This window comes from Eriocheir sinensis, chromosome 68, assembly GCF_024679095.1.
Source record: "Eriocheir sinensis breed Jianghai 21 chromosome 68, ASM2467909v1, whole genome shotgun sequence".
In the NCBI taxonomy this organism is placed as follows: domain Eukaryota; kingdom Metazoa; phylum Arthropoda; class Malacostraca; order Decapoda; family Varunidae; genus Eriocheir; species Eriocheir sinensis.
The window spans coordinates 3,832,544-3,860,156 of NC_066576.1; the positions used below are offsets into that span (position 1 = coordinate 3,832,544).

Sequence of the window (27,613 nt, forward strand, 5' to 3'; positions counted from 1 at the left end):
GGAAGGAAAGGGAAGGGAAGGGAAGGGAAGGAAAGGGAAGGGAAGGAAAGGAAAGGAAAGGGAAGGGAAGGGAAGGGAAGATAAGGTAAGGTAAGGTAAGGTAAGGTAAAGTAAGGTAAGGTAAGGGAAGGGAAGGGAAGAGAATGTAAGGGAAGGGATGGGAAGGTAAGGTAAGGTAAGGTAAGGTAAGGTAAGGGAAGGGAAGAGAATGTAAGGGAAGGGAAGGGAAGGTAAGGTAAGGTAAGGGAAGGGAAGGTAAGGGAAGAGAAAGGAAGGGAAGGGAAGGGAAGGGAAGGTAAGGTAAGGTAAGGTAAGGTAAGGGAAGGGAAGGGAAGAGAATGTAAAGGAAGGGAAGGGAAGAGAAGGGAAGGGAAGGGAAGGGAAGGGAAGGGAAGGGAAGATAAGGGAAGGTAAGGTAAGGTAAAGTAAGGTAAGGGAAGGGAAGGGAAGAGAATGTCAGGGAAGGGAAGGGAAGGGAAGGGAAGAGAAGGTAAGTGAAGGTAAGGTAAGGTAAGGTAAGGTAAGGTAAGGGAAGGGAAGTGAAGGGAAGGGAAGGGAAGGGAAGGTAAGGTAAGGTAAGGTAAGGTAAGGGAAGGGAAGACTGTGAGTTAAGGCAAATCTATACTGGGATAGTTCAAGGTGGGTAAGGTAAGGTAAGGGAAGGGAAGGTAAGGTAAGGTAAGGTAAGGTAAGGTAAGGGAAGGGAAGGGAAGAGAATGTAAGGGAAGGGAAGGGAAGGGAAGGGAAGGGAAGGGAAGGTAAGGTAAGGTAAGGTAAGGGAAGGGAAGGGAAGGGAAGGGAAGGGAAGGGAAGGGAAGGGAAGGGAAGGGAAGGTAAGGTAAGGGAAGGTAACGGTAAGGTAAGGGAAGGGAAGAGAATGTAAGGGAAGGGAAGGGAAGGGAAGGGAAGGGAAGAGAAGGGAAGGTAAGGTAAGGTAAGGTAAGGTAAGGTAAGGGAAGGGAAGGGAAGAGAATGTAAGGGAAGGGAAGGGAAGGGAAGGAAAGGTAAGGGAAGGGAAGGGAAGGGAAGAGAATGTAAGGGAAGGGAAGGGAAGGGAAGGGAAGAGAAGAGAAGGTAAGGTAAGGTAAGGTAAGGTAAGGTAAGGTAAGGTAAGGTAAGGTAAGGTAAGGTAAGGGAAGGAAGAGAATGGGGAAGGGAAGGGAAGGAAGGAAGGAAGAGAAGAGAAGGTAAGGTAAGGTAAGGGAAGGGAAGGGAAGAGAATGTAAGGGAAGGGAAGGGAAGGGAAGGGAAGGGAAGGGAAGGGAAGCGAAGGGAAGGTAAGGTAAGGTAAGGTAAGGGAAGGGAAGAGAATGTAAGGGAAGGGAAGGGAAGGGAAGAGAAGGTAAGGTAAGGTAAGGTAAGGTAAGGTAAGGTAAGGGAAGGGAAGGGAAGGGAAGAGAAGGTAAGGTAAGGTAAGGTAAGGGAAGGGAAGGGAAGAGAATGTAAGGGAAGGGAAGGGAAGGGAAGGGAAGGGAAGGGAAGGGAAGGGAAGGGAAGAGAAGGTACAGTAAGGTAAGGAAAGGAAAGGTAAGGTAAGGTAAGGTAAGGTAAGGTAAGGTAAGTTAAGTTAAGTTAAGTTAAGTTAAGTTAAGTTAAGTTAAGTTAAGTTAAGTTAAGTTAAGTTAAGTTAAGTTAAGTTAAGTTAAGTTAAGGTAAGGTAAGGTAAGACTGTGAGTTAAGGTAAGGTAAGGTAAGGTAAGGTAAGGTAAGGTAAGGTAAGGAAGACTGTGAGTTAAGGCAAATCTAGGATGGCATAGTTCAAGGTTAGTGTTCGTAGATATAAAAATGTATATTAACCAAAATTGCACAGCCTCTCCATCCCCCTGAGCCCCACCTGCACCCACCTCGCCATTGGGACTGAAGGCGCCCAGGAGCTCACCCGACGTATAGTCCACCTCAAACACCATCTCCTTATGCATGCCCAACATCCACGGGCCGTTCACAGCGAAGATCTTCCCGCCTGTAAGCACACACACACACACACACACGGTTGAGGAAGGGAAGATGCTCAAGAGACATAAAGAAATATCGCTTCCCACAAAGAAATATAGAGGTTTGGAACGGATTAAGTGAAGCAATAGTATCGGCGAAGAGTGTGCCGAGATTCAAGGAAAAGTTGGATAATTATAGATACGGAGATGGGACCACACGAGCGTAAAATTACAACTAGGTAAATACAACAAGGTAAATACACACACACACATAAGAGACTTGACATATGAGGAGAGATTGAAGCGTCTGACCCTTCCGAGCGACACCTGTACCTTGTGGCCCATACTGACGACACATATGGCATTAAAACACTGCACAATGGACCATATCAACACCAGACAGAGACATGGATGAGACTGGATAAGGTTTTTGTTATGTGAAGACTAGTAATTGATGGCTGATGATAATGTATTGGATAAATGTGACCTTAAGTACTTAATTAGATAGTTTAGATAGATAGTTGTTGCTCCCTTGAGTCAATAGATATTTAAGTGGCTTGTATGATATTTTTTCCATGGAGCGCAAGTTAACATTGACATTAGGAGACTCAGCTGGCTTCAATGCGTTTAACTCTGCCCTTGGAATATCGTACAAGGTGTTGGTACTATAAATACTAGCAGAACACATTGTCATCAGTGGGTCTTATTATATGCTAACCCTGAACACACCACATTTTTCCTTCCTAAATTTCTGCCCTTGCTAACCTACAGCCCTTGCTTTCCCTTCCCTTCCTTTATATTTCCTTCCCTTCCCTTCCCTTACTTTCCCTTCCCTTCCCTTCCCTTCCCACTGGATCAATAGAACAGACTGCACTTCCCTTCTCTTCCCTTCCCTTCCCTTACTTTCCCTTCCCTTCCCTTACTTTCCCTTCCCTTCCTTTATATTTCCTTCCCTTCCCTTCCCTTACTTTCCCTTCCCTTCCCTTCCCTTACCACTGGATCAATAGAACAGACTGCACTTCCCTTCTCTTCCCTTCCTTTCCCTTCCCTTCCCTTCCCTACGTTTTCCTTCCCTTCCCTTCCCTTACTTTCCCTTCCCTTCCCTTCCCACTGGATCAATAGAACATACTCCACTTCCCTTCTCTTCCCTTCCCTTCCCTTCCCTACCTTTTCCTTCCCTTCTCTTCCTTTCCCTTCCCTTACCACTTAATATATATACTAAATCTTGAACACAGCTCTCTCCTAGTCTTTCCCTTCCCTTCCATCCCATCCCATCCCTTCCCTTCCCTTCCCTTCCCTTCCCTTACCTGAGGCGGGGGTGTAGGACATGGAGAAGAGTCGGTTCCCCCATGCGTCAAACTTGAACTGTCGTGCGAACTTCCCGAGGGCTGTGGTGAAGCACTGTATGCGGCCGTTCTCGCGGTCCGCCACGCACACCTCGCCCTCGTGGTCGGCCAGCGTGAGGGCGTGGGGGATGTTGAAGGTGGTGGGCGCCGGCGAGCTGCTCCTCAGGCCTGGCGATGGAGAGGGAAAGGAATAAATAATCGGAAAAAAATAAATTACAAATAAATAAAATAAAAATAATAATAATAATAATAAGAAGAAGAATTAGAACGTCAATACTAAGAGGTTTCAACATCAACGAACGGCCGAAACTTTCTCCCTCACCCAAAAAGTTCTGCGGCATAGGCTTGCCAAACTGGAGGAGTATCTTCCCATCGGCTGAGTACTTGATGACCCGCGCGTTGCAATAGCCATCGGACACAAAGAACTCCCCGCTGCTCATCACCGCCACCCCCGTAGGCTTGCAGAAGTGTGTGTTGTCGCTGCCGGGCTGGAACCTGCAGGAGACGGTGAAATATTCCATTAAACCCTTGACTGTGGATTTCCTACAAGAAGACATCACCAAGCTACAGGAATGGAGCAAAAAGTGGCTGCTACAATGCAATGAAGGAAAATGTAAAGTCCTGCACCTTGGGAGGGGATATCCAGCACACCAATACCACATGGGAAACACTACACTATCCACCACAGAGGCAGAGAAAGACCTGGGAGTGTATATTACCAGGCTACCAGTGAAGGGATATCCAGCACACCAATACCACATGGGAAACACTCCACCATCCACCACAGAGGCAGGGAAAGACCTGGGAGTGTATGTTACCAGGCTACCAGTGAAGGGATATCCAGCACACCAATACCACATGGGAAACACTCCACTATCCGCCACAGAGGCAGAGAGAGACCTGGGAGTGTATGTTACCAGGCTACCAGTGAAGGCCAAATCCGTGCCAATCACAGCGGACGGGTTAAAGATCCATATGACCGCCCAGAATGTCTACCGTGCTATGCCCTCACCTTGTGCCGAGGGTAAGAAGGGGTTTGCCGTCCCCATAGCCGGCAGGGAACTTGAAGACTTGGTGGAGTCCAACGTCCGTCACCCAGATGTTGTTGTCCTTGTCCAGCGTGAGGCCGTGGGGCATGAAGAAGCTGTGAGGCAAGGAGACGTTAGTGCCATGATATATATACCAGAAAACCCACACTAAAACTAGGCATGAAGAAGCTTGTCTGCCAATGATGTGAGGGGAGTGAGCAATGTTTAGCACTGACAAATTTATTAACCAAAAAATATCCAGAATGAGGGCATGAAAAAACTGTAGACCAAGAAGTTACACCTATGAAATATGTACCAGAAATATCCGTAACAAAACTTGATGTGAAGAAGCTTGTCTGCCAATGAGATATTAGAGGCATGGGCAAGGTTTGGAGCTGACAAATCTATACCGAAAATATCCATAACAAAACTTGATGTGAAGAAGCTTGTCTGCCAATGAGATAATAGAGGCATGGGCAAGGTTTGGAGCTGACAAATCTATACCGAAAATATCCGTAACAAAACTTGATGTGAAGAAGCTTGTCTGCCAATGAGATATTAGAGGAGTGTGCAAGATTTACAAAGGAAAAATCTATGCCGAAAATATCCATAACAAAACTTGATATGAAGCTGTCCAGTTTGCTCGAATTACTATCTGATATAAAACAAATGAAGTACTGTATAGCTGAAATAGTGCGTACAAATTGGGACCTCCACCCCACCCAATTAGCTACACCCCAGGCTGTCACACATACAAGTTATCTCCCCATTTTTACATTCACCCCTTAAGGCTCACCCCACCCAATTAGCTACACCCCAGGCTGTCACACATACAAGTTCTCCCCATTTTTACATTCACCCCTTAAGGCTCACCCCACCCAATGAGCTACACCCCAGGCCATCACACGTACAAGTTCTCTCCCCATTTTTACATTCACCCCTTAAGGCTCACCCCACCCAATGAGCTACACCCCAGGCTGTCACACGTACAAGTTCTCTCCCCATTTTTACATTCACCCCCTAAGGCTCACCCCACCCAATGAGCTATACCCCAGGCTGTCACATGTACAAGTTCTCTCCCCATTTATACATTCACCCCTTAAGGCTCACCCCACCCACCTGAAACACCCCACCCACTGAGCTACACCCCAGGCCATCACACGTACAAGTTCTCTCCCCATTTGTGCAGGATCTCCCCGGTGTCCTTCTTGAGGTGCAGGAGCGTTGGCTGGGTGATGACGTCCTTCTTGTTCCTGAGCACATTGCCGGCAGTGAAGGTTGAGCCATCCCACGCATGCTCCCCGCGGTGAAACACAACCACGTCACCGTCTGAGTCGAGGGCCACTGCCACCACCTGTCCGTACGGCACCTCCTTCTGGCCCCAGCTGGCGAGGGTGCGGAAGGCTGGACGGAGGGAGAGGCATAGAGATTGATGCTGACCTCCTTGCATGGTAAATTAGAGTATGGTAGTTGATATTATGAAGCTGGACGGAACACTTAGGGCCAGGCCAAGGCTCTCACCTGATATCTTGAGCTGCTTCCCTTCCCGCGGCACCTCCAGGAGCGCCGGCTGGGGGGTGTCTGCCGGGCCCTTGTAGCGCTGGAGGATCTGCTGGGGCTGGGGGTAGTTCGTGGCATCCTCGTAGTCGTAACCGCTGGGCTTTGACTGGTATCTGGTGTTGTCTGGGGGGAGGAGGAAGGGTAAGGAGGGAGGGCGTTAGGCTTTGTTGTTGGTATATACAAGACGCAAGGATATGAGTATGGCCTAAACATGGCAGCTCCCCTTTATCTGCTCTACCATGAGAAGTGAGTTGGCCTACACATGGCAGCTCCGGGAAACCAGTTAACCATCTGTCCCTTTATCTGCTCTACCACTCACAACACGTTTAAAAATCTACTAACTTCTTGATGTTTGGTGACTGACTTGAAGACACATAGGAGGTGAAGGAAAAATACTGGGGTCACACAGGCTAAAACAGGCTGTACAAAACTTCTATACAGCATGACAGAAACACACAGATGAGGGTCAGGGCAGCAGCAACACACACACACACACACACACACACACACACACACACACACACACACACACACACACACACACACACACACACAGCCAAACGCAGCGCTCGTGTGTGAGGTTTGGGAGACCGAGTGCCGTCAACATGAGTGTCACAAAGGGGTGGCATGCTCCTCCCTTCTCCTTTGTTGTTTTACTTGCAACAATAAACTATCAAACAGTCAATCAGCAAGGCAAGGGTTACGAAAGCGTCTCCTGGTCTCCCTTGACTGGGCAGTTCATCTTTGGTAATTTATTCACAAAACCTCCATGTATTTTCTGCATACACATGAATATAATGAAAGCTTCTTCAAACACTCTAAACACAGGATGGCTGGTGCCTTCAATGTACTATCTCTACCAGTAAGGAGAGGCTCTACCTTTGAGATCAAGCCATGAGTGTTGCGTGACAACTGTAATGGTCTAATGTATAGTCATTCACTCACTTGCATTCCATACTCCATACAGTGAGTGAATGACTATATATTACTGTTACACAATGAAAGAAACAGTCGGCCACAATGCCGCTGTGCCGGGCCAAAATGTCTGGTGCCGTGCAGTAAAGAAAACATCACAACACTGAGCTGGCAACACTATCAAGGTTTTAGTGACAAAGACGCAGCCATGGTATGCATACTCTCACGTGCATAGGAATGAAATATGTAAAATAAAACGAAAATGTTGTGGCAGAGCTGCTGAGCTGTGCATGACCTGGTGCTGACCTGTGTGGGCTGAGAACCCGTCACCCGGGACACAGGGCAGCGGGACATCAGGGTCGCCACAGTTTACCTTCCCTTCCCCAGGTACCCATTTATCAACCAGCCTGGAAGGGAAGGGAAGGGAAGAGAAGGAAAGGGAAGGGAAGAGAAGGAAAGGGAAGGGAAGGGAAGGGAAGGGAAGGGAAGAGAAGGAAAGGGAAGGGAAGGGAAGGAGAGGGAAGGGAAGGGAAGGGAAGGGAAGGGAAGGGAAGGAGAGGGAAGGGAAGGGAAGGGAAGGAGAGGGAAGGAAAGGAAACGGAGGGGAAGGAAAGGGAAGGAAAGGAAAGTGAAGGGAAGGGAAGGAAAGGAAACGAAGGGAAGGAAAGGGAAGGAAAGGGAAGGGAAGGGAAGGAAAGGAAAGGAAAGGGAAGGGAAGGAAAGGAAGGGAAGGGAAGGAAAGGAAGGGAAGGGAAGGAAAGGAAGGGAAAGGAAGGGAAGGAAAGGAAAGGAAAGGGAAGGAAAGGAAAGGGAAGGAAAGGAAAGGGAAGGAAAGGAAAGGAAAGGAAGGAAAAAAGGAAAGGGAAGGAAAGGAAAGGAAAGGAAGGAAGGAAGAAAGGAAGGAAGGAAAGGATAGGAAAGGAAAGGAAGGAAGGAAAGAAAGAAAAAAGGAAAGGAAGGAAGGAAGGAAAGGAAAGGGAAGGGAAGGAAAGGAAAGGAAAGGAAGGGGAAGGGAAGGGAAGGGAAGGTAGGGAAAGGAAAGGGAAGGAAAAGGAAGGAAAGGGAAGGGAAGGAAAGGTAAGGGAAGGAAAGGAATGGAAAGGGAAGGGAAGGAAAGGGAAGGAAAGGAAGGGAAAGGGAAGGGAAGGAAAGGGAAGGGAAGGAAAAGGAAGGGAAGGGAAGGGAAGGAAAGGAATTGAAGAGAAGGAAGGAAAGGGAAAGGAAGGGAAAGGAAGGGAAGGAAAGGGAAGGGAAGGAAAGGGAAGGAAGGGAAAGGAAGGGAAGGAAGGGAAAGGAAGGGAAAGGAAGGAAGGCAAGGGAAGGGAAGGGACGGAAAGGGAAGGGAAGGAAAGGGAAGGGAAGGGAAGGGAAGGAAAGGAAAGGAAAGGGAAGGAAAGGAAAGGAAAGGGAAGGGAAGGAAAGGGAAGGAAAGGAAAGGAAAGGAAAGGAAAGGGAAGGAAAGGAAAGGAAAGGAAAGGAAAGGAAAGGAAAGGAGAGGAAAGGAAAGGAAAGGAGAGGAAAGGAAAGGAAAGGAGAGGAAAGGAAAGGAAAGGAAAGGAAAGGAAAGGAAAGGAAAGGAAAGGATGAACAGCTGGTGGGGTGCACACTGACTGCCTGGGCTGAACCTGGGCACATGATTTGTAACCAGGCACGCTAACCACTACACCACGGAGGCACCATTAGAGAACAGTGGCGTCAGTGAGGCTCTGAACACAGTGATTACCCAGGGGAGGGAAAGGAAGTAAAATTCTGGCTTGTTGAGGGAAAAAGAGGCAAAATAATTCACTGAAGCAACAAAATATCAAACTATGACTATATCAGAATCAACATAAACTAGAACATGATAAAACTTCATTGTGGATCAACATAACGAAGCTAAAACAACAAACTACAGACTAAAATGAGGCTACAGTAAGTGGGCCGGCAAGTCTAGACCACTCAGAAATAGTCCACAGTCATTTGGAGAGGTTGTGCAGTGCTAACCTTCACCAAATCACTCTTTAAACACAGCCCTGCCAGAAAACAGAGCCCAGAGCTATTTGGAGAAGGTATACAGAGCTAACCTTCACCAAATCAGCTTCTAGACACAGCCCTGCCAGAATACAGAGCCCAGAGCTATTTGGAGAAGGTATACAGAGCTAACCTTCACCAAATCAATCTCTAGACACAGCCCTGCCAGAATACAGAGCCCAGAGCTATTTGGAGAAGGTATACAGAGCTAACCTTCACCAAATCAGCTTCTAGACACAGCCCTGCCAGAATACAGAGCCCAGAGCTATTTGGAGAAGGTATACAGAGCTAACCTTCACCAAATCAGTCTTTAAACACAGCCCTGCCAGAATACAGAGCCCAGAGCTATTTGGAGAAGGTATACAGAGCTAACCTTCACCAAATCAGCTTCTAGACACAGCCCTGCCAGAATACAGAGCCCAGAGCTATTTGGAGAAGGTATACAGAGCTAACCTTCACCAAATCATCTTCTAGACACAGCCCTGCCAGGATACAGAGCCCAGAGCTATTTGGAGAAGGTATATAGAGCTAACCTTCACCAAATCACTCTTTAAACACAGCCCTGCCAGAATACAGAGCCCAGAGCTATTTGGAGAAGGTATACAGAGCTAACCTTCACCAAATCACTCTTTAAACACAGCCCTGCCAGAATACAGAGCCCAGAGCTATTTGGAGAAGGTATACAGAGCTAACCTTCACCAAATCAGCTTCTAGACACAGCCCTGCCAGAATACAGAGCCCAGAGCTATTTGGAGAGGTTGTGCAGAGCTAACCTTCACCAAATCACTCTTTAAACACAGCCCTGCCAGAAAACAGAGGCCAGAGCTATTTGGAGAAGGTATACAGAGCTAACCTTCACCAAATCAGTCTTTAAACACAGCCCTGCCAGAATACAGAGCCCAGAGCTATTTGGAGAAGGTATACAGAGCTAACCTTCACCAAATCAGCGTTTATACACAGCCCTGCCAGAATACAGAGCCCAGAGCTATTTGGAGAAGGTATATAGAGCTAACCTTCACCAAATCAGCTTCTAGACACAGCCCTGCCAGAATACAGAGCCCAGAGCTATTTGGAGAAGGTATACAGAGCTAACCTTCACCAAATCAGCTTCTAGACACAGCCCTGCCAGAATACAGAGCCCAGAGCTATTTGGAGAAGGTATACAGAGCTAACCTTCACCAAATCATCTTCTAGACACAGCCCTGCCAGAATACAGAGCCCAGAGCTATTTGGAGAAGGTATACAGAGCTAACCTTCACCAAATCATCTTCTAGACACAGCCCTGCCAGGATACAGAGCCCAGAGCTATTTGGAGAAGGTATACAGAGCTAACCTTCACCAAATCAGCTTCTAGACACAGCCCTGCCAGAATACAGAGCCCAGAGCTATTTGGAGAAGGTATACAGAGCTAACCTTCACCAAATCAGCTTCTAGACACAGCCCTGCCAGAATACAGAGCCCAGAGCTATTTGGAGAAGGTATACAGAGCTAACCTTCACCAAATCACTCTTTAAACACAGCCCTGCCAGAATACAGAGCCCAGAGCTATTTGGAGAAGGTATACAGAGCTAACCTTCACCAAATCACTCTTTAAACACAGCCCTGCCAGAATACAGAGCCCAGAGCTATTTGGAGAAGGTATACAGAGCTAACCCCCAACCAAACCACCCTTTAAACACAGCCCTGCCAGCTCACTCATACAACATCAAGCAGACAACATCGACATGCCAAATTGAAGTAGTAACAGGCGCGGGTAACATCCAGGAGTGTCTCGCTGCCTACCTCTATAACCCGCGTCACTTATGCGCACCGGTTCCAGGCCCAGAGGCAGCTGCTGTTGTCTGGAATGCTTGCGGTATTCATCAATGTAATCGTCATAGGAATTCTCGTAATCTGCCGAGAAAGTGGTGTTTGGGTTGTTGTCTTGGGGTGAAAGTCAGTGCTTTGTTAATTTATGTCATGTCGTATTGTACATATTTGTCAAAGGTGATGTCGTGTAGAAGCTGACTGTGTCTCCAAGGGCTATGATGTGTCTGATTAAAGAGTCGCAGTTTTGTTATTTTATGTCATGTCGTATTGTACATATTTGTCAAAGGTGATCTCGTGTAGAAGCTGACTGTTTCTCCAAAGACTATGATGTGTCTGATTAAAGAGTTGGTTTTGTTAATTTATGTCATGTCGTATTGTACATATTTGTCAAAGGTGATCTCGTGTAGAAGCTGACTGTTTCTCCAAAGGCTATGATGTGTCTGATTAAAGAGTCGCAGTTTTGTTAATTTATGTCATGTCGTATTGTACATATTTGTCAAAGGTGATCTTGTGTAGAAGTTGACTGTTTCTCCAAAGGCTATGATGTGTCTGATTAAAGAGTCGCAGTTTTGTTAATTTATGTCATGTCGTATTGTACATATTTGTCAAAGGTGATCTCGTGTAGAAGTTGACTGTTTCTCCAAAGGCTATGATGTGTCTGATTAAAGAGTTGGTTTCGTTAATTTATGTCATGTCGTATTGTACATATTTGTCAAAGGTGATGTCGTGTAGAAGCTGACTGTGTCTCCAAAGGCTCTGATGTGTCTGATTAAAGAGTCGCAGTTTTGTTATTTTATGTCATGTCGTATTGTACATATTTGTCAAAGGTGATGTCGTGTAGAAGCTGACTGTTTCTCCAAAGGCTATGATGTGTCTGATTAAAGAGTCGCAGTTTTGTTAATTTATGTCATGTCGTATTGTACATATTTGTCAAAGGTGATCTCGTGTAGAAGCTGACTGTTTCTACCCAAGCTGTAATGTGTCTGATTAAAGAGTTGGTTTCGTTAATTTATGTCATGTCGTATTGTACATATTTGTCAAAGGTGATCTCGTGTAGAAGCTGACTGTTTCTCCAAAGGCTATGATGTTTCTGATTAAAGAGTCGGTTTCGTTAATTTATGTCATGTCGTATTGTACATATTTGTCAAAGGTGATCTCGTGTAGAAGCTGACTGTTTCTCCGAAGACTATGATGTGTCTGATTAAAGAGTTGGTTTCGTTAATTTATGTCATGTCGTATTGTACATATTTGTCAAAGGTGATCTCGTGTAGAAGTTGACTGTTTCTCCAAAGGCTATGATGTGTCTGATTAAAGAGTTGGTTTCGTTAATTTATGTCATGTCGTATTGTACATATTTGTCAAAGGTGATCTCGTGTAGAAGCTGACTGTTTCTCTAAAGGCTCTGATGTGTCTGATTAAAGAGTCGGTTTCGTTAATTTGTCATGTCGTATTGTACATATTTGCCAAAGGTGATCTTGTGTAGAAGTTGACTGTTTCTCCAAAGGCTATGATGTGTCTGATTAAAGAGTCGCAGTTTTGTTAATTTATGTCATGTCGTATTGTACATATTTGTCAAAGGTGATCTTGTGTAGAAGTTGACTGTTTCTACCCAAGCTGTGATGTGTCTGATTAAAGAGTCGCAGTTTTGTTATTTTATGTCATGTCGTATTGTACATATTTGTCAAAGGTGATCTCGTGTAGAAGTTGACTGTTTCTACCCAAGCTGTGATGTGTCTGATTAAAGAGTCGCAGTTTTGTTATTTTATGTCATGTCGTACTGTACATATTTGTCAAAGGTGATCTCGTGTAGAAGCTGACTGTTTCTCCAAAGGCTATGATGTTTCTGATTAAAGAGTCGGTTTCGTTAATTTATGTCATGTCGTATTGTACATATTTGTCAAAGGTGATCTCGTGTAGAAGCTGACTGTTTCTACCCAAGCTGTGATGTGCCTGATCCAGCGTTGCCAGACAGTCGTGCTTAGCCTCTCATGCTTGCTGATTTCCAACCCCACAATTGTCTCCTCACCCCAATAACTGGTTTCAGATATAGTCACCGTTAAAATGGTCAATTATTGGTGCTTCTTGGCAACAGTTATGGGTCAGAAGCCGGTAAATAGCCTGCTCGGAGCGTGATCATCTGCCGAGAAAGTGGTGTCCAGGTTCACTCATCCTCTGTCATATTGTGGTGGAAGTCGCTGTTTAGTTAGTCAACAATAAACCATAAGGCTACCGTAGGAGTTTGGGGCATATCCAGGAGTAGTTTTAGCCGCCAAAGTTCACACATTTGACAAGGCTATCGTAGGAGCTTGAGGCATATCCAGGGGTAGTTTTAGCCGCCAAAGTTCACATATTTGACAAGGCTACCGTAGGAGCTTGGGGCATATCCAGGAGTAGTTTTAGCCGCCAAAGTTCACATATTTGACAAGGCTACCGTAGGAGTTTGGGGCATATCCAGGGGTAGTTTTAGCCGCCAAAGTTCGCATATTTGACAAGGCTATCGTAGGAGTTTGGGGCATATCCAGGAGTAGTTTTAGCCCCCAAAGTTCACATATTTGACAAGGCTATCATAGGAGTTTGGGGCATATCCAGGAGTAGTTTTGGCCGCTAAAGTTCACATATTTGACAAGGCTACCGTAGGAGTTTGGGGCATATCCAGGAGTAGTTTTAGCCGCCAAAGTTCACATATTTGACAAGGTTACCGTAGGAGTTTGGGGCATATCCAGGAGTAGTTTTAGCCGCCAAAGTTCACATATTTGACAAGGTTACCGTAGGAGTTTGGGGCATATCCAGGAGTAGTTTTAGCCGCCAAAGTTCACATATTTGACAAGGCTACCGTAGGAGTTTGGGGCATATCCAGGAGTAGTTTTAGCCCCCCAAGTTCACATATTTGACAAGGCTACCGTAGGAGTTTGGGGCATATCCAGGAGTAGTTTTGGCCGCTAAAGTTCACATATTTGACAAGGCTACCGTAGGAGTTTGGGGCATATCCAGGAGTAGTTTTGGCCGCTAAAGTTCACATATTTGACAAGGTTACCGTAGGAGTTTGGGGCATATCCAGGAGTAGTTTTAGCCACCAAAGTTCATATATTTGACAAGGCTACCATAGGAGCTTGGGGCATATCCAGGAGTAGTTTTAGCCCCCCAAGTTCACATATTTGACAAGGCTACCGTAGGAGCTTGGGGCATATCCAGGAGTAGTTTTAGCCCCCCAAGTTCACATATTTGACAAGGCTACCGTAGGAGTTTGGGGCATATCCAGGAGTAGTTTTAGCCGCCAAAGTTCATATATTTGACAAGGCTACCGTAGGAGTTTGGGGCATATCCAGGAGTAGTTTTAGCCGCCAAAGTTCATATATTTGACAAGGCTACCACAGGAGTTTGGGGCATATCCAGTAGTTTTAGCCACCCAAATACCCTGGAACCCACATTGCTACCTTAGTCCCTTATAGTTAGAGTCAAACATTGCCCTCTGAGACTTACTTTGCAGGAAGTGGTGTGGGTGTCCCTTCTTCTCAAGCTTGATTTCCTGGTCGCCGGGCACGGAGTAGGTGAACGCCTTCTCCTGGAAATAATGACCAAGCGTGTTTTTATCGTAAGAAGTCCGGGTAAGCTGTGATACTTTTTCTGGGGTAAGGGAAGAAGGTCAAGGGGGGAAATAATTGTAAAAAGAATGCCTCTAATGCTACTCCTAATAAAAAGGCGGAAAATAACAACCAAGCGTGTTTTTATCGTAAGAAGTCCGGGTAAGCTGCGATACTTTTTCTGGGGTAAGGGAAGAAGGTCAAGGGGGGAAATAAGTAATAAAAAGCATGCCTCTGACACTACTCCTAATAAAACGAGGGACAGAAAATGACAACCAAGTATGTTTTTATCGTAAGAAGTCCGGGTAAGCTGCGATACTTTCTCTAGGGTAAGGGAAGGAGGCCGAGGGGGGAAATAATTGTAAAAAGCATGCCTCTGACACTACTCCTAATAAAACGAGGGACAGAAAATGACAACCAAGTATGTTTTTATCGTAAGAAGTCCGGGTAAGCTGCGATACTTTCTCTAGGGTAAGGGAAGGAGGCCGAGGGGGGAAATAATTGTAAAAAGCAAGCCTCTGACGCTACTCGGCCACCTCCTTGGATTCTTTTTAGGAGCAGCGAGTAGCGGGCTTTTTTTTTATTATTGTTTCCTTTTTTTGTGCCCTTGAGCTGCCTCCTTTGTGGTAAAAAAATAAATAAAAAAATAAATTAAAAGTTGGAAAATGATAACCAAGCGTGTTTTTATCATAAGTCCGGGTAAGCTGAGATACTTTTTCTAGGGTGAGGGAAGGAGACATACTATAGTGAAAGCATGCCTCTAACACTACCTACTAAAATGACGGACAGAAGAAATGGTGAGGAACAGACACAGATAGACAGACAGAAGGAAATGGTGCGAGAGTTACCTTGGTGGACGGTGCCTTGCTACTCCCCTCTTGACCTTTAACCTTTGGGAGGGAGGAAAAACAGATGAATGAAAGCTGCTCAGGAGTTTAGCGGGGAGTGAGGTGAAAGCATGGACGTAACTCTTGCATTAGAAACCTGGACAGCATAAGGAGACACAGATGAATGTTGGCTCTCCAGGAGTTTAGTGGGGAGTGAGGTGAAAGCATGGACGTTAACTCTTGCATTAGAAACTTGGACAGCATAGGAGACACAGATGAATGTTGGCTCTCCAGGAGTTTAGCGGGGAGTGAGGTGAAAGCATAAAGACACTGGTTAACTCTTGCATCAGAAACTTGGACAGCATAGGAGACACAGATGAATGTTGGCTCTCCAGGAGTTTAGCGGGGAGTGAGGTGAAAGCATAAAGACACTGGTTAACTCTTGCATTAGAAACTTCCACAAGAGTCTTTTCAAACAGGCGTACGGAGGCACTAATACGTTTAAAAATACAGTTCTATATCAATCATTTAGTTTCCCTTGATGTCTTTTCCTGGATCTCACTAATAATAAATACTTTGTCATCCCACAGGTACTTGAATCAATGGACTTGACCTAATACATCTAAGCTCTTTACCTAACTACCAATAATCTCTACACTAGTTTTCAACCTATACTCTGTTAACTAACCTACTGATCAATGACTTTTACCCTGCCAAGGAGAATGAATGCAGGTGAGGTCATGTAAAGGATCACAAAACACTCCATGGATTAACGCATGGAGACACTGGTTAACTCTTGCATTAGAAACTTGGACAGCATAAGGAGACACAGATGAATGTTGGCTCTCCAGGAGTTTAGCGGGGAGTGAGGTGAAAGCATAAAGACACTGGTTAACTCCTGCATCAGGAACTTGGACAGCACGTTGAGATAGGAAAAAGCTATACAAAAAAAGGAGAGAGGGGAAAATGATAAAGGGCTAAATCAGGGTATATTTCTGCCGTTACTGAAAAAAATGAAAATAAAACCCTTCTCTATTCAAGGCGAAGAAGTCCTGTAAAACTATCACCAGCGTAACAAAGCACTCCGTGGAAATCCGAGCAACTTCTACGAGCCTTTTCAAACAGGCAAATCGAGACGCTGATGTTAGAAATACAAGCTTCAGCCCTTTACCTTGTGCTTGTTTTCCCCCTGGGCGTGTTCCTCCAGCAGGGGGTTGGGGGGCAGGGGCACGTCGCTGTCCGGGGGGAGGTTCTTGGTGATGATCTGGTAGGTTTCGATGCCGCACATGCCAAACTCCGAGCCCGCCTCCCGGTCGGTGAAGTACATGAGGTAGAGGTTGCACATCTCGTCCTTAGCGGTGCTGCCTGTGGGGGGGAAGAATGGGGGTAGAGAGAGGTGGGGCAAGGTAGATAGGTTGGGTAAGTGTGTGTTAGTATATATGTTGGCTTAGCTTGGCTTGGCTTGGCTTGCCCTACACTGCCCTGCCCTGCCCTGCCTTGCCTTGCCTTGCCTTGCCTTGCCTTTCATTTCCTTCCCTTCCCTTCCCTTTCCTTTCTTTTCCTTTCCTTTTCTCTCCTCTCCTCTCCTCTCCTCTCCTTTCCTTTCCTTTCCTTTCCTTTTCTTTTCTTTTCTTTTCTCTCCTCTCCTCTCCTCTCCTCTCCTCTCCTCTCCTCTCCTCTCCTTTCCTTTCCTTTCCTTTCCCCATCTCTCCTCTCCCTTCCCTTCCCTTCCCTTCCCTTCCCTTCCCTTCCCTTCTCTCCCCTTCCCTTCCCTTCCCTTCCCTTCCCTTCTCTTCCCTTCCCTTCCCTTTCCTTTCCTTTCCCTGACGATCGCAGCGGACAGGTTAAGAAAAAGCTGGACATTATGGACACGGAGACAGGACCATACAAGTGTAGCTCAGACCTGCTATACTACAACTAAGTAAATACAATGAGAGAAACACACACCTATCATGGTCATCCTGTTGCGGGTGGTGGAGTCCCAGGTGCAGCGGGCGTGGATGATGTCTGAGGTCTTAGCCAAGTAGGTGGTGTTCATGGGGTAGAACGCCTGGGGCCAGTGTGGGTTGCCCTTTGCTATCTCCGTGTATTCATTCCTCTGAGGGGGCAGATAGAGATAGATGGAGATAGACACATAGTAGATAAAGTACAGAAGCATAGGTAGGAGTAACACAGACTTATGTAGCTTTTTCTCTCTCTTTTTGTATTCTTAAATGCTTTCGGCTTTCACTATGACCAATTCTAGAGGCTACAGGTCAGGTCAGGTCAAGTTCTTATGGCATAGAAACAGAGATAGGTAGAGAGATGGAGACAGAAGTATATCTCTTTCTCTCTCTCTGCTTTTTTAAACACTTCAAACACTCTGGGTAATTCTAGAGGCTACAGGTCAGGTCAGGTCAGGTTCTTATGGCATAGAAACAGAGATAGGTAGAGAGATAGAGATTGGTAGACAGAAGTATATCTCTCTCTCTCTCTCTCTTTCTCTCTCTCTCTCTCTCTCTCTCTCTCTCTCTCTCTCTCTCTCTCTCTCTCTCTCTCTCTCTGCATTATCAAACACTTCAAACACTCTGGGTAATTCTCGAGGCTACAGGTCAGGTCAGGTCAAGTTCTTATGGCATAGAAACAGAGATAGATAGAGAGATAGAGATAAAAGCATGTATGGTAATCTCCCTTCTCCTTTTTGGTCTTTGGAAATATGTTATGTGTGATATCTAAGGGTCTGAAGCATTTCCAGGGGTAGTTTTATGACCCTGGAGGTAGTGTGACCCTTCCTCTGTACTGTGAACCTAAAACACACTCATTAGAAACTGACTGATATTCTTTTTGGGCTTGGGAAATATGTTATGTGTGATATCTAAGGGTCTGAAGCATTTCCAGGGGTAGTTTTATGACCCTGGAGGTAGTGTGACCCTTCCTCTGTACCATGAACCTAAAGAAACACTCATTAGAACCTGACTGATATTCTTTCTGATCTTTGGAAATATGTTATGTGTGAGATATCTAAGGGTCTGAAGCATTTCCAGGGGTTGTTTTATGACCCTGGTGGTAGTGTGACCCTTCCTCTGTACCGTGAACCTAAAACACACTCATTAGAACCTGACTGATATTCTTTTTGGTCTTTGGAAATATGTTATGTGTGAGATATCTAAGGGTCTGAAGCATTTCCAGGGGTAGTTTTATGACCCTGGAGGTAGTGTGACCCTTCCTCTGTACCGTGAACCTAAAACACACTCTGACTGATATTCTTTTTGATCTTAGGAAATATGTTATGTGTAAGATATCTAAGGGTCTGAAGCATTTCCAGGGGTAGTTTTATGACCCTGGAGGTAGTGTGACCCTTCCTCTGTACCGTGAACCTAAAACACACTCATTAGACCCTGACTGATATTCTTTTTGGGCTTGGGAAATATGTTATGTGTGATATCTAAGGGTCTGAAGCATTTCCAGGGGTAGTTTTATGACCCTGGAGGTAGTGTGACCCTTCCTCTGTACCGTGAACCTAAAACACACTCTGACTGATATTCTTTTTGATCTTTGGAAATATGTTATGTGTAAGATATCTAAGGGTCTGAAGCATTTCCAGGGGTAGTTTTATGACCCTGGAGGTAGTGTGACCCTTCCTCTGTACCGTGAACCTAAAACACACTCATTAGAACCTGACTGATATTCTTTTTGGCCTTGGGAAATTGGTTATGTGAGAGGTGGACGCATCTGAGAAACTGATCAGGGTTTTGAGATCAAAATACGCAGTGATGGAGCAGCAATATGACCATGGCCTCACCGTGGTGTCGAAGAGGTAGCCGGTGATGACGGTGCCGAGGACGTGGGCGTGGACGCGGTAGGCAAAGAGGTGGATGTCCTGGGGCTCATTGGTCTCCTTCAGCAGGCAGTTCATGTCGGCGTGTGTCTCTGGAAGGAAGGAAACGGAGAAAAAAAATTAAAATCTACACTAATGATTTATTTTTTAATTTTACATGGATATTACTATTTTAGGGACGCCTCCTTCTCCTCCTCCTCCTCCTCCTACTCCTACTACTACTACTACTACTACTACTACTACTTAAATCCTGAACAAATCACGGAAAAGAAAGAACTCAAAACAACACACAAAACAAAACACAGAGAGCAGAACAACACAGCAACACTCACTTGGCGCGTGCGGGGGGATGACGGTGTTGCCGGCTGCCAGGAGGTAAATCCCGGCCTTGTACTTTTGCCTGCGGGAGAACATAAGAACGTAAGGAGTCTGCAAGAGGCCGGTAGGTCTATACAAGGCAGCTCCTGTAAGCCTAACCCCACCTTACCTCACTATCCATGAATTTATCCAACCTCTTCTTGAATGTATCTGTGGTAAGGAATAGTGTCAGAAGGGGGTACACTCATACTGATACTAAATCCAACATGGTCAGTCTGTCTATAGGAGGGGAATTCCACCCTTATATTTTTGCCTGTGTAAGAAATAACAGTGTAAGAAGGAGAGGGGGTGACAGGGGGAGCAGGGGAAGGGAAGGGAGACTGACAGGGGGAGAGATGTGGGAGCCAGGGCACACAGGGAAGGGATAATTAAGGGAGCTACAGGGGGGGGAAAGGGGACACTGGGGAGACTGACAGGGGGAGCAAGGGAGACAAGGGAAGGGAGACTGACAGGGGGAGAGATGTGGGAGCCAGGGGACACAGGGAAGGGAGGATTAAGGGAGCTACAGGGGGAGGAAAGGGGACACTGGGGAGACTGACAGGGGGAGCAGGGGAGACAAGGGAAGGGAGACTGACAGGGGGAGCAAGGGAGACAAGGGAAGGGAGACTGACAGGGGGAGAGATGGGGGAGCCAGGGCACACAGGGAAGGGAGAATTAAGGGAGGTACAGGGGGAGGAAAGGGGACACTGGGGAGACTGACAGGGGGAGCAGGGGAGACAAGGGAAGGGGGAAGGGATCGAGCGACAGGGAATACAGGGGCTCGAAAAGGGGGAGAGACTGGCCTTCCTTCCATACAGCACCATGACCCTGCTACTGTTACTAACCCAACATGGTCAGTCTCCCTCAACATATGTTACAGGCAGGAGGAAATACTGAGGACATACAGGCGAAGGAGGGCAGTGTTCAAGTCATAGGCAGGAGGAAATACAGATGAAGGAGGGGAGTTTAAGTTTTCCTCTATGGCAGCAAGATACTATGAAGGAGTTTTACAGGCGAAGGAGGGCAGTGTTCAAGTCATAGGCAGGAGGAAATACAGATGAAGGAGGGGAGTTTAAGTTTTCCTCTATGGCAGCAAGATACTATGAAGGAGTTTTACAGATGAAGGAGGGCAGTGTTCAAGTCATAGGCAGGAGGAAATACAGATGAAGGAGGGGAGTTTAAGTTTTCCTCTATGGCAGCAAGATACTATGAAGGAGTTTTACAGATGAAGGAGGGCAGTGTTCAAGTCATAGGCAGGAGGAAATACAGATGAAGGAAAGCAGAGAGAAATACAGACATAGGAAATACAGAGAAAGGACAGCAGAGGACAGAGAGACGAACATAGACGGTTTTAATTCTCTTACTGCTGGTGCGTGAGTTCCATCTGCAGGCCGGAGTGGTCCAGGACGCCTTCAGGAAGAGCCTTGGCGTAGTGTATCTGCAGCGTCAGGAAGCGGATGCCCGTCTGCCCGCCGATCCTGAAGCCAACGTTGGGCGGCAGGCTGGTGGTGGGCGCGTTCTTGGCCCAGGCGTACATGATGCGGCTCCCCTCACACACACCATGGTGCCCACAGTCCCTGCACACAACACAACACAGAAAAAATTAAGAAAGGAAACTCTTGGCTGTGGATTTCCTACAAGAAGACATCACCAAGCTACAGGAGTGGAACAAAAAGTGGCTGCTACAATTCAATGAGGAAAAATGTAAAGTCCTGCACCTTGGGAGGGGATACCCAGCACACCAATACCACATGGGAAACACTCCACTATCCACCACTGAGGCAGAGAAAGACCTGGGAGTGTATGTTACCAGGCTACCAGTGAAGGGATATCCAGCACACCAATACCACATGGGAAACACTCCACTATCCACCACAGAGGCACAGAAAGACCTGGGAGTGTATGTTACCAGGCTACCAGTGAAGGGATATCCAGCACACCAATACCACATGGGAAACACTCCACTATCCATCACAGAGGCAGAGAAAGACCTGGGAGTGTATGTTACCAGGCTACCAGTGAAGGGATATCCAGCACACCAATACCACATGGGAAACACTCCACTATCCATCACAGAGGCAGAGAAAGACCTGGGAGTGTATGTTACCAGGCTACCAGTGAAGGGATATCCAGCACACCAATACCACATGGGAAACACTCCACTATCCACCACAGAGGCTGAGAAAGACCTGGGAGTGTATGTTACCAGGCTACCAGTGAAGGGATATCCAGCACACCAATACCACATGGGAAACACTCCACTATCCACCACAGAGGCAGAGAAAGACCTGGGAGTATGTGTTACCAGGCTACCAGTGAAGGGATATCCAGCATACCAATACCACATGGGAAACACTCCACTATCCACCACAGAGGCAGAGAAAGACCTGGGAATGTATGTTACCAGGCTACCAGTGAAGGCAAAATCCGTGCCAATCGCAGCAGACGCATAAGACAGCATTGTGATTTAGATCATTAGAAAAAGTTAGATAGGGAATACTTCTTAATGGTACACAGAAATAGCAATAGAAATACTTGGAATGAGAAGATAAGAAGCATGATAAGTACCCAAAATTTCAAGTACTAATAAGAGACAGCATTTTTTATTAACTTAACTTATCGATTCTTATGCTAAGGGATGCAGCTCAAGGGAGGCGCTAAAACAAAGTAGTCATCCCTCAAATAGTACAGTTTTCAATAGTTCGGTTTCGGTTTTAAATGGATTGTCATGGAAGATCTTGAAGGATTTTTAAATTTCCTGCTTGTTGGGAAATTTAAAAACCCTGAAAAAATCTTCTTAGAAAATCCACATAAAACCGACACCGAGCTATTGGAAACTGTACTATTTGAGGGATGACTGTATTTGCAAGACACCCAACCAGGCGCTGCTCCAACAAAAGAAAAAATGGAACAAGAGCCCAAAAGAAAGGTCAAAAGAGAGGTCAAAACAGAGGTCAATTTCTGCACACACACATACAGGTAACTCTCGATTTACACAAGTTTGGTTTACGCGTTTTTGAAATAACGCGGGGTCCAAAATCCAAATAAGTGTTTAATTTACATGTTTTTTTTTCACTTATACGCGATATTTTATGGAGTGGCCACCAGATGTCTCACGCAACTGGACTCACACCGGCGCCGCGGCCACACAGCTGAGCTCAGTCCTTCCCGCGCGCCACTTGAACAACAATACAGTACCCACGCTGCCATGCTACTCAACAACAACAACACCCTCGCTGCTGTGCCACCACGAGGGGAAGGGCAGCCAGAGGAGGAACCACGAGCGGGAGAGGAGTCAGAGTGATACAGTAGGCAATAAAGGTACAAACCAACCTCTTGTTTGATTTACACTGTTTTTGATTTACGCGACCTCTTCAAGGACACAATACCCTCGTAAATCGAGAGTTACCTGTACCTCCATGATACCTATATGAGTGCCTCAGAGCCTTACTTACCAGACCTCCCCCTCGGTGTGTCCTGCCCTGACGTCTGAGCACCCGAAGAGCAGCATGTGGTGAGCCCGGTTCGCCGAGGCCAGCGGGTCAAACCTCATCACCCACTCCTCCACCGACTCGTTAAGGCGCTGGGCCGTGCACAGGTATGCCTCGTCCTGCGGGGGAGAGACAAGTAGACGGAGGGGGGTTAGTATTGATATATTGGGTTTATTTCTATATATATTTTTTTCTTTTTTCTTCATCCTCTCTCTCTCTCTCTCTCTCTCTCTCTCTCTCTCTCTCTCTCTCTCTCTCTCTCTCTCTCTCATCCTTGCATATAAGTTAAGGAACCCAACCGTTGTGCTTAATGTATAATAAATGTAGTATAATATATGAATAATGTATAATGATGTGCAATATATGTATAATGTATGTTTAATGTGTAATGTATAATGTGGAATGTATATTGTATGTGTAATGAACCATGTGTAGTATATGTGTAAAATATATGTATAATGTATAATATATGTATAAAAGTATGTTCAATGTATAATGTATAATATATGTATAAATGTATGTTCAATGTATAATGTATAATATATGTAAAATGTATATATAATGAATGTGTATAATGTATGAATAATGAATGCGTATAATGTATGTATAATGACTGTGTATAATGTATGTATAATGACTGTGTATAATGTATGTATAATGACTGTGTATAATGTATGTATAATGACTGTGTATAATGTATGTATAATGACTGTGTATAATGTATGTATAATGACTGTGTATAATGTATGTATAATGACTGTGTATAATGTATGTATAATGACTGCGTATAATGTATGTATAATGACTGCGTATAATGTATGTATAATGAATGCGTATAATGACTGTGTATAATGTATGTATAATGAATGCGTATAATGTATGTATAATGAATGCGTATAATGTATGTATAAAGTATAGTGTCGGTCGCCTCACCTCCTTGGGCGTGATCCCCGGCATGGTGAAGTTCCTGAAGTATGTCTCTGCCTTGGTGACGAGGGTGTTGGCGGCGGCGGGGGCGGAGGGCTCCCCGCGGCGGGTGAAGGAGTGCGCCGCGGCCCGGGGCAGCGCCGCGGCCAGCGCCACGCCCAGCACGGCCAGCACACACGGGGCACGCACGCTCGTCATGCTGCTGCTCGGAGCCTCGTGCTGGGACCTCACTCTTAACACCTGCGGGGGAACAACAAGGCTCAAGGGTCTGCAGATGAATGGTGCAGGGTGTTTTTACAGTAGACAAGATTGAGTGATTGATTGAGTTTATTGTTGCAAGTAAACAAGAGAACAAGAAATATACATAAAAAAGAAAATAAATGCAACAATAAACTATCAATCACTCAATCAATGCTCTCCTAAGTATATAAATAGAAATCAGATTTTATTTTACAACAAAGGAAACGGTTCAAAGGGGCAACAAACAGAGTGCCCCCTCCCCCCCACCCACACACGCAAAAAAAAAAAAATAAAAAATAGGCCCGCTACTCGCCGCTCCCATAACAGACAAAAACAAAGACTGGCCAAAAAAGAGGTCAATTTCGGGTGGAGGTGTCTTGATACATTACACAGAAGACCATGCAGATCTCAACGTCTTCGAGAGCTTTTCCGTAACTTCTTCAGGTCCTCGTAAATACTATACTCTCAAAGCTCACAGGGAAGACAAGTTAACTCAGGCTCGCAATGGTGTTTTCCCGTCCATGTGGCAGAGCTAAGCCTTGTAAAACATCCACTAGGCCTACACAAGAGGCCTTCAAGAACCCCACCACTACAAGAGGCCTGTTATTTTCATTCATTTTCCTTTTTCCTTTTTTTCTCGTCTTGAAAGATCGTTATTTTCATTCATTTTCCCTTTTTCTTTTTTTTCTCGTCTTGAAAGATCGTTATTTTCATTTATTTTCCATTTTTCTTTTTTTTCTCGTCTTGAAAGATCGTTATTTTCATTTATTTTCCCATTTTTCTTTTTTTTCTCGTCTTGAAAGATCGTTATTTTCATTTATTTTCCATTTTTTTTTTTTTCTCGTCTTGAAAGATCGTTATTTTCATTCATTTTCCCTTTTTTTTTCTCGTCTTGAAAGATCGTTATATTCATTCATTTTCCTTTTTCCTTTTTTTCTCGTCTTGAAAGATCGTTATTTTCATTCATTTTCCATTTTTCTTTCTTTTTCTCGTCTTGAAAGATCGTTATTTTCATTCATTTTCCATTTTTCTTTCTTTTTCTCGTCTTGAAAGATCGTTATTTTCATTCATTTTCCTTTTTTCTTTCTTTTTTCTCGTCTTGAAAGATCGTTATTTTCATTCATTTTCCCTTTTTCTTCTTTTCTCCTGTGATGGCATCGTTATTTTCATTCATATTCCTTTTTTTAATTTTTTTTGCTCGTCTTGAAAGATTGCTTCATTCAATTTCCTTTTTCATTTCGTTCTCCTCACGTAGAATCGTCATTTCCATTCACTTTCCTTTTTTTAATCTCTCTTCTTCTCCAGCAGCAACGTTTTTCACATCCACGTACGCAACACGAGAGCGCCAAAACGTTTGACAACAAGAGCTAGCCAACAGACCAGCAAGTGTGACTACGCCAGCGACAAACACGGAGTCTACGTTGGCCACATTCTTCAACATTCAGGCACCCAAACACACACACATATGACAAGGCTTACGTAGGAGTTTAGCGGAACGTTTATTATGTAGAGGGCGACAGTGACATCCCCGGAGTTTACATTGGGCACATTCTTCAACATTCACCCACCCACTCACCCACACACACACACACACACACATTCGACAAAGCTTACGTAGGAGTTCTGATGAGCATTTCCAGAGGTAGTTTTAAGACCCTTCTGCTGGTATAGTTTGCCCCTTCTGTACCGCGAACCTAAAGAATCACTCAGTAGGACCCGACTGCTCTCCTTGGCTGCCTGGGTAAACTGATACAGTCCTCTGCTATGTAAGACTCCTTGGTGACGACTCGTGGCTTTATCAGACCTAGTTGGCACCACTGTATCGCTTTTATCTCCGTCTTTTGTCAGTGTCGAGTGGAGACAGATGACACGTTGCAATTTTTTCACTTCCATTTGAGATAGTGGACAGATAACTCCCAGACACATTTTTATTGTTACTGAAGAGATGTGGATGACTTTAGTGGTTCCGAGATGGTAGTGGTAGTAGTGTAGGGGCGATTAGTGAAAGAGGAAGAAAAGAAGAAAAGAAAGAAAGAAAGAAGAAGAAGAAAAGAAGTCGAGTTTATGACCCTGGTGGTAGTTGGACCCTTCCTCTGTACCGTGAACCTAAAATAACACTCATTAGATAAAAGGGGTGGAAGCGTCCGACCTAACCCCAAGCTTTATTAAAAGGACATCAGTAGGCTATCCATGAAACCAATTAAGACTCACTCACTCACCCCGGCGTTGTGAGTAAGTGGATATCGAGGATTATTACTGAGGCTAACAGTGGAGCGGGGCCTGAAATCTCATCAACGGTACAACGGTAACGGTCAACGGTAACCCTATCGTTCCCGGGGCCTGGCAATAGTACCGTCTTCAGCGCCCCGCCAGGTGTTCCGAGGGAGTCTGTTGTGGCCTGAGCCTCTTAGGATATCGATCAACACCTCCCGCCCGCCAGCCAACCCACCCACCTGCCACCCCGCCCACCTCCTCACCTCCTTTCCGCCCGTAGCCTAGCCTTTCCCTGCCTTATACGCCCGTCAGCCAACCCACCCACTTTCTACCCCGCTCACCCCTTTCCTCCTCTCCGCCCGCATTCTGCAAATCGTTCCACCCACCCCTGTCCCTGTACTCATACTGGGGGAGGAAGAGGAGGAAAAGAAGGAAGATAAAAAGGAGAAAAGTGAAAAAAAAGGAAAAATAAAATAGAATTGGGGAGATGATACAGAATAGAGAAAAAAAATGATGGAGTTGAAAATATACCAAAGTCACGTCCTAGGGTGTGTTATGGGGCTTGGCGGACAGGGACGGACAGGGACGGACAGGGACGCGAGAAATATACTCACGTCACGTCCTAGGGTGTGTTATGGGGCTTGGCGGACAGGGACGGACAGGGACGGACAGGGACGCGAGAAATATACTCACGTCACGTCCTAGGGTGTGTTATGGGGCTTGGCGGACAGGGGCGGACAGGGGCGGACAGGGACGGACAGGGACACCTCTCCTCCCGAAATTGACCCCTCTTTCGGCCACCTCTTTGGATTCTTTTTAGGAGCAGCGAGTAGCGGGCTTTTTTTATTATTGTTTCCTTTTTTTAAGTGCCCTTGAGCTGTCTCCTTTGTTGTAAAAAAAAAAAATATGTGAAGTTAATGTAAAGAAATGCGAAAATGAAGCTTTCCGTTGAAAAAAGTAATATCAGTGGCTAAGCTTAAGCTGTTTATGAGGTATACTTTTCCAGCGTGACTGTGCGTGGATATGAGCTTTGTGGGTACAGGCGGGGGAGGGAGGCGAGGGGACGACCATGAAAGTACGTGGATAAATAATGAAGTCTTAAAATAGGGTAGCGGTTGTGTGTGTATATAAGCTTTGTGGGTACAGGCGGGGGAGGGAGGCGAGGGGAGACCATGAAAGAACGTGGATAAATAATGAAGTCTTAAAATAGGGTAGCGGTTGTGTGTGTATATAAGCTTCGTGGGTACAGGCGGGGGAGGGAGGCGAGGGGAGACCATGAAAATACGAGAAGAGATAACGAAGTCTTAAAATAGGGTAGCGGTTGTGTGTGTATATAAGCTTTGTGGGTACAGGCGGGGGAGGGAGGCGAGGGGAGACCATGAAAATACGAGAAGAGATAATGAAGTCTTAAAATAGGGTAGCGGTTGTGTGTGTATATAAGCTTTGTGGGTACAGGCGGGGCGGGGGAGGGAGGCGAGGGGAGACCATGAAAATACGTGGATAAATAATGAAGTCTTAAAATAGGGTAGCGGTTGTGTGTGTATATAAGCTTCGTGGGTA

The 27,613-nt window shown here is 45.6% G+C and overlaps 1 protein-coding gene and 3 long non-coding RNA genes across 40 annotated transcripts in view; 2 read left to right on the forward strand and 2 right to left on the reverse strand.

Annotated features, from left to right (window-relative positions):
- Positions 1–27,613, reverse strand: part of LOC126988149 (peptidyl-glycine alpha-amidating monooxygenase B-like) — an 81,669-nt gene that overhangs the window by 6,449 nt on the left and 47,607 nt on the right. For 4 of the 11 annotated variants that reach the window (XM_050845994.1, XM_050845991.1, XM_050845995.1 and 1 more), the window contains exons 2-17: positions 23,606–23,839; positions 22,637–22,791; positions 20,546–20,758; positions 19,157–19,224; positions 18,789–18,916; positions 16,955–17,105; positions 16,179–16,372; positions 15,029–15,070; positions 14,080–14,161; positions 10,573–10,683; positions 5,827–5,988; positions 5,472–5,709; positions 4,290–4,421; positions 3,600–3,772; positions 3,239–3,445; positions 1,845–1,960 (exon numbers count right to left, since the gene is read on the reverse strand). In XM_050845994.1, coding sequence (XP_050701951.1) covers positions 1,845–1,960; positions 3,239–3,445; positions 3,600–3,772; positions 4,290–4,421; positions 5,472–5,709; positions 5,827–5,988; positions 10,573–10,683; positions 14,080–14,161; positions 15,029–15,070; positions 16,179–16,372; positions 16,955–17,105; positions 18,789–18,916; positions 19,157–19,224; positions 20,546–20,758; positions 22,637–22,791; positions 23,606–23,797 — 2,364 coding nt within the window. In that variant the 5' untranslated portion in view covers positions 23,798–23,839. Of the gene's footprint in view, positions 1–1,844; positions 1,961–3,238; positions 3,446–3,599; positions 3,773–4,289; positions 4,422–5,471; positions 5,710–5,826; positions 5,989–10,572; positions 10,684–14,079; positions 14,162–15,028; positions 15,071–16,178; positions 16,373–16,954; positions 17,106–18,788; positions 18,917–19,156; positions 19,225–20,545; positions 20,759–22,636; positions 22,792–23,605; positions 23,840–25,453; positions 25,596–27,613 lie in introns of those variants that run through there. The other 7 variants (XR_007741631.1, XR_007741630.1, XM_050845993.1 and 4 more) reach the window with 5 other exon arrangements.
- On the reverse strand, positions 8,266–9,945 carry LOC126988158 (uncharacterized). 2 transcript variants are annotated; one of them, XR_007741674.1, is made up of 5 exons: positions 9,804–9,945; positions 9,564–9,723; positions 9,324–9,483; positions 8,844–9,243; positions 8,266–8,763 (listed from the first exon to the last, which is right to left on the reverse strand). It is a non-coding gene; the product is annotated as an uncharacterized LOC126988158 (long non-coding RNA). The 2 variants fall into 2 exon arrangements; XR_007741675.1 differs by lacking the exon at positions 9,564–9,723 and having other exon boundaries at positions 8,268–8,763; positions 9,324–9,403.
- LOC126988157 (uncharacterized) lies at positions 8,779–10,566 on the forward strand. Of its 2 annotated transcripts, none has more exons than XR_007741673.1 (3): positions 8,779–8,908; positions 8,989–9,228; positions 10,109–10,566. It is a non-coding gene; the product is annotated as an uncharacterized LOC126988157 (long non-coding RNA). The 2 variants fall into 2 exon arrangements; XR_007741672.1 differs by lacking the exon at positions 8,779–8,908 and having other exon boundaries at positions 8,951–9,068; positions 9,149–9,228.
- LOC126988155 (uncharacterized) lies at positions 10,644–14,071 on the forward strand. Of its 25 annotated transcripts, none has more exons than XR_007741669.1 (6): positions 10,644–10,776; positions 10,993–11,426; positions 11,750–11,963; positions 12,069–12,286; positions 12,503–13,360; positions 13,763–14,071. It is a non-coding gene; the product is annotated as an uncharacterized LOC126988155 (long non-coding RNA). The 25 variants fall into 25 exon arrangements; XR_007741651.1 differs by having other exon boundaries at positions 10,648–10,776; positions 10,886–11,426; XR_007741660.1 differs by having other exon boundaries at positions 10,752–10,885.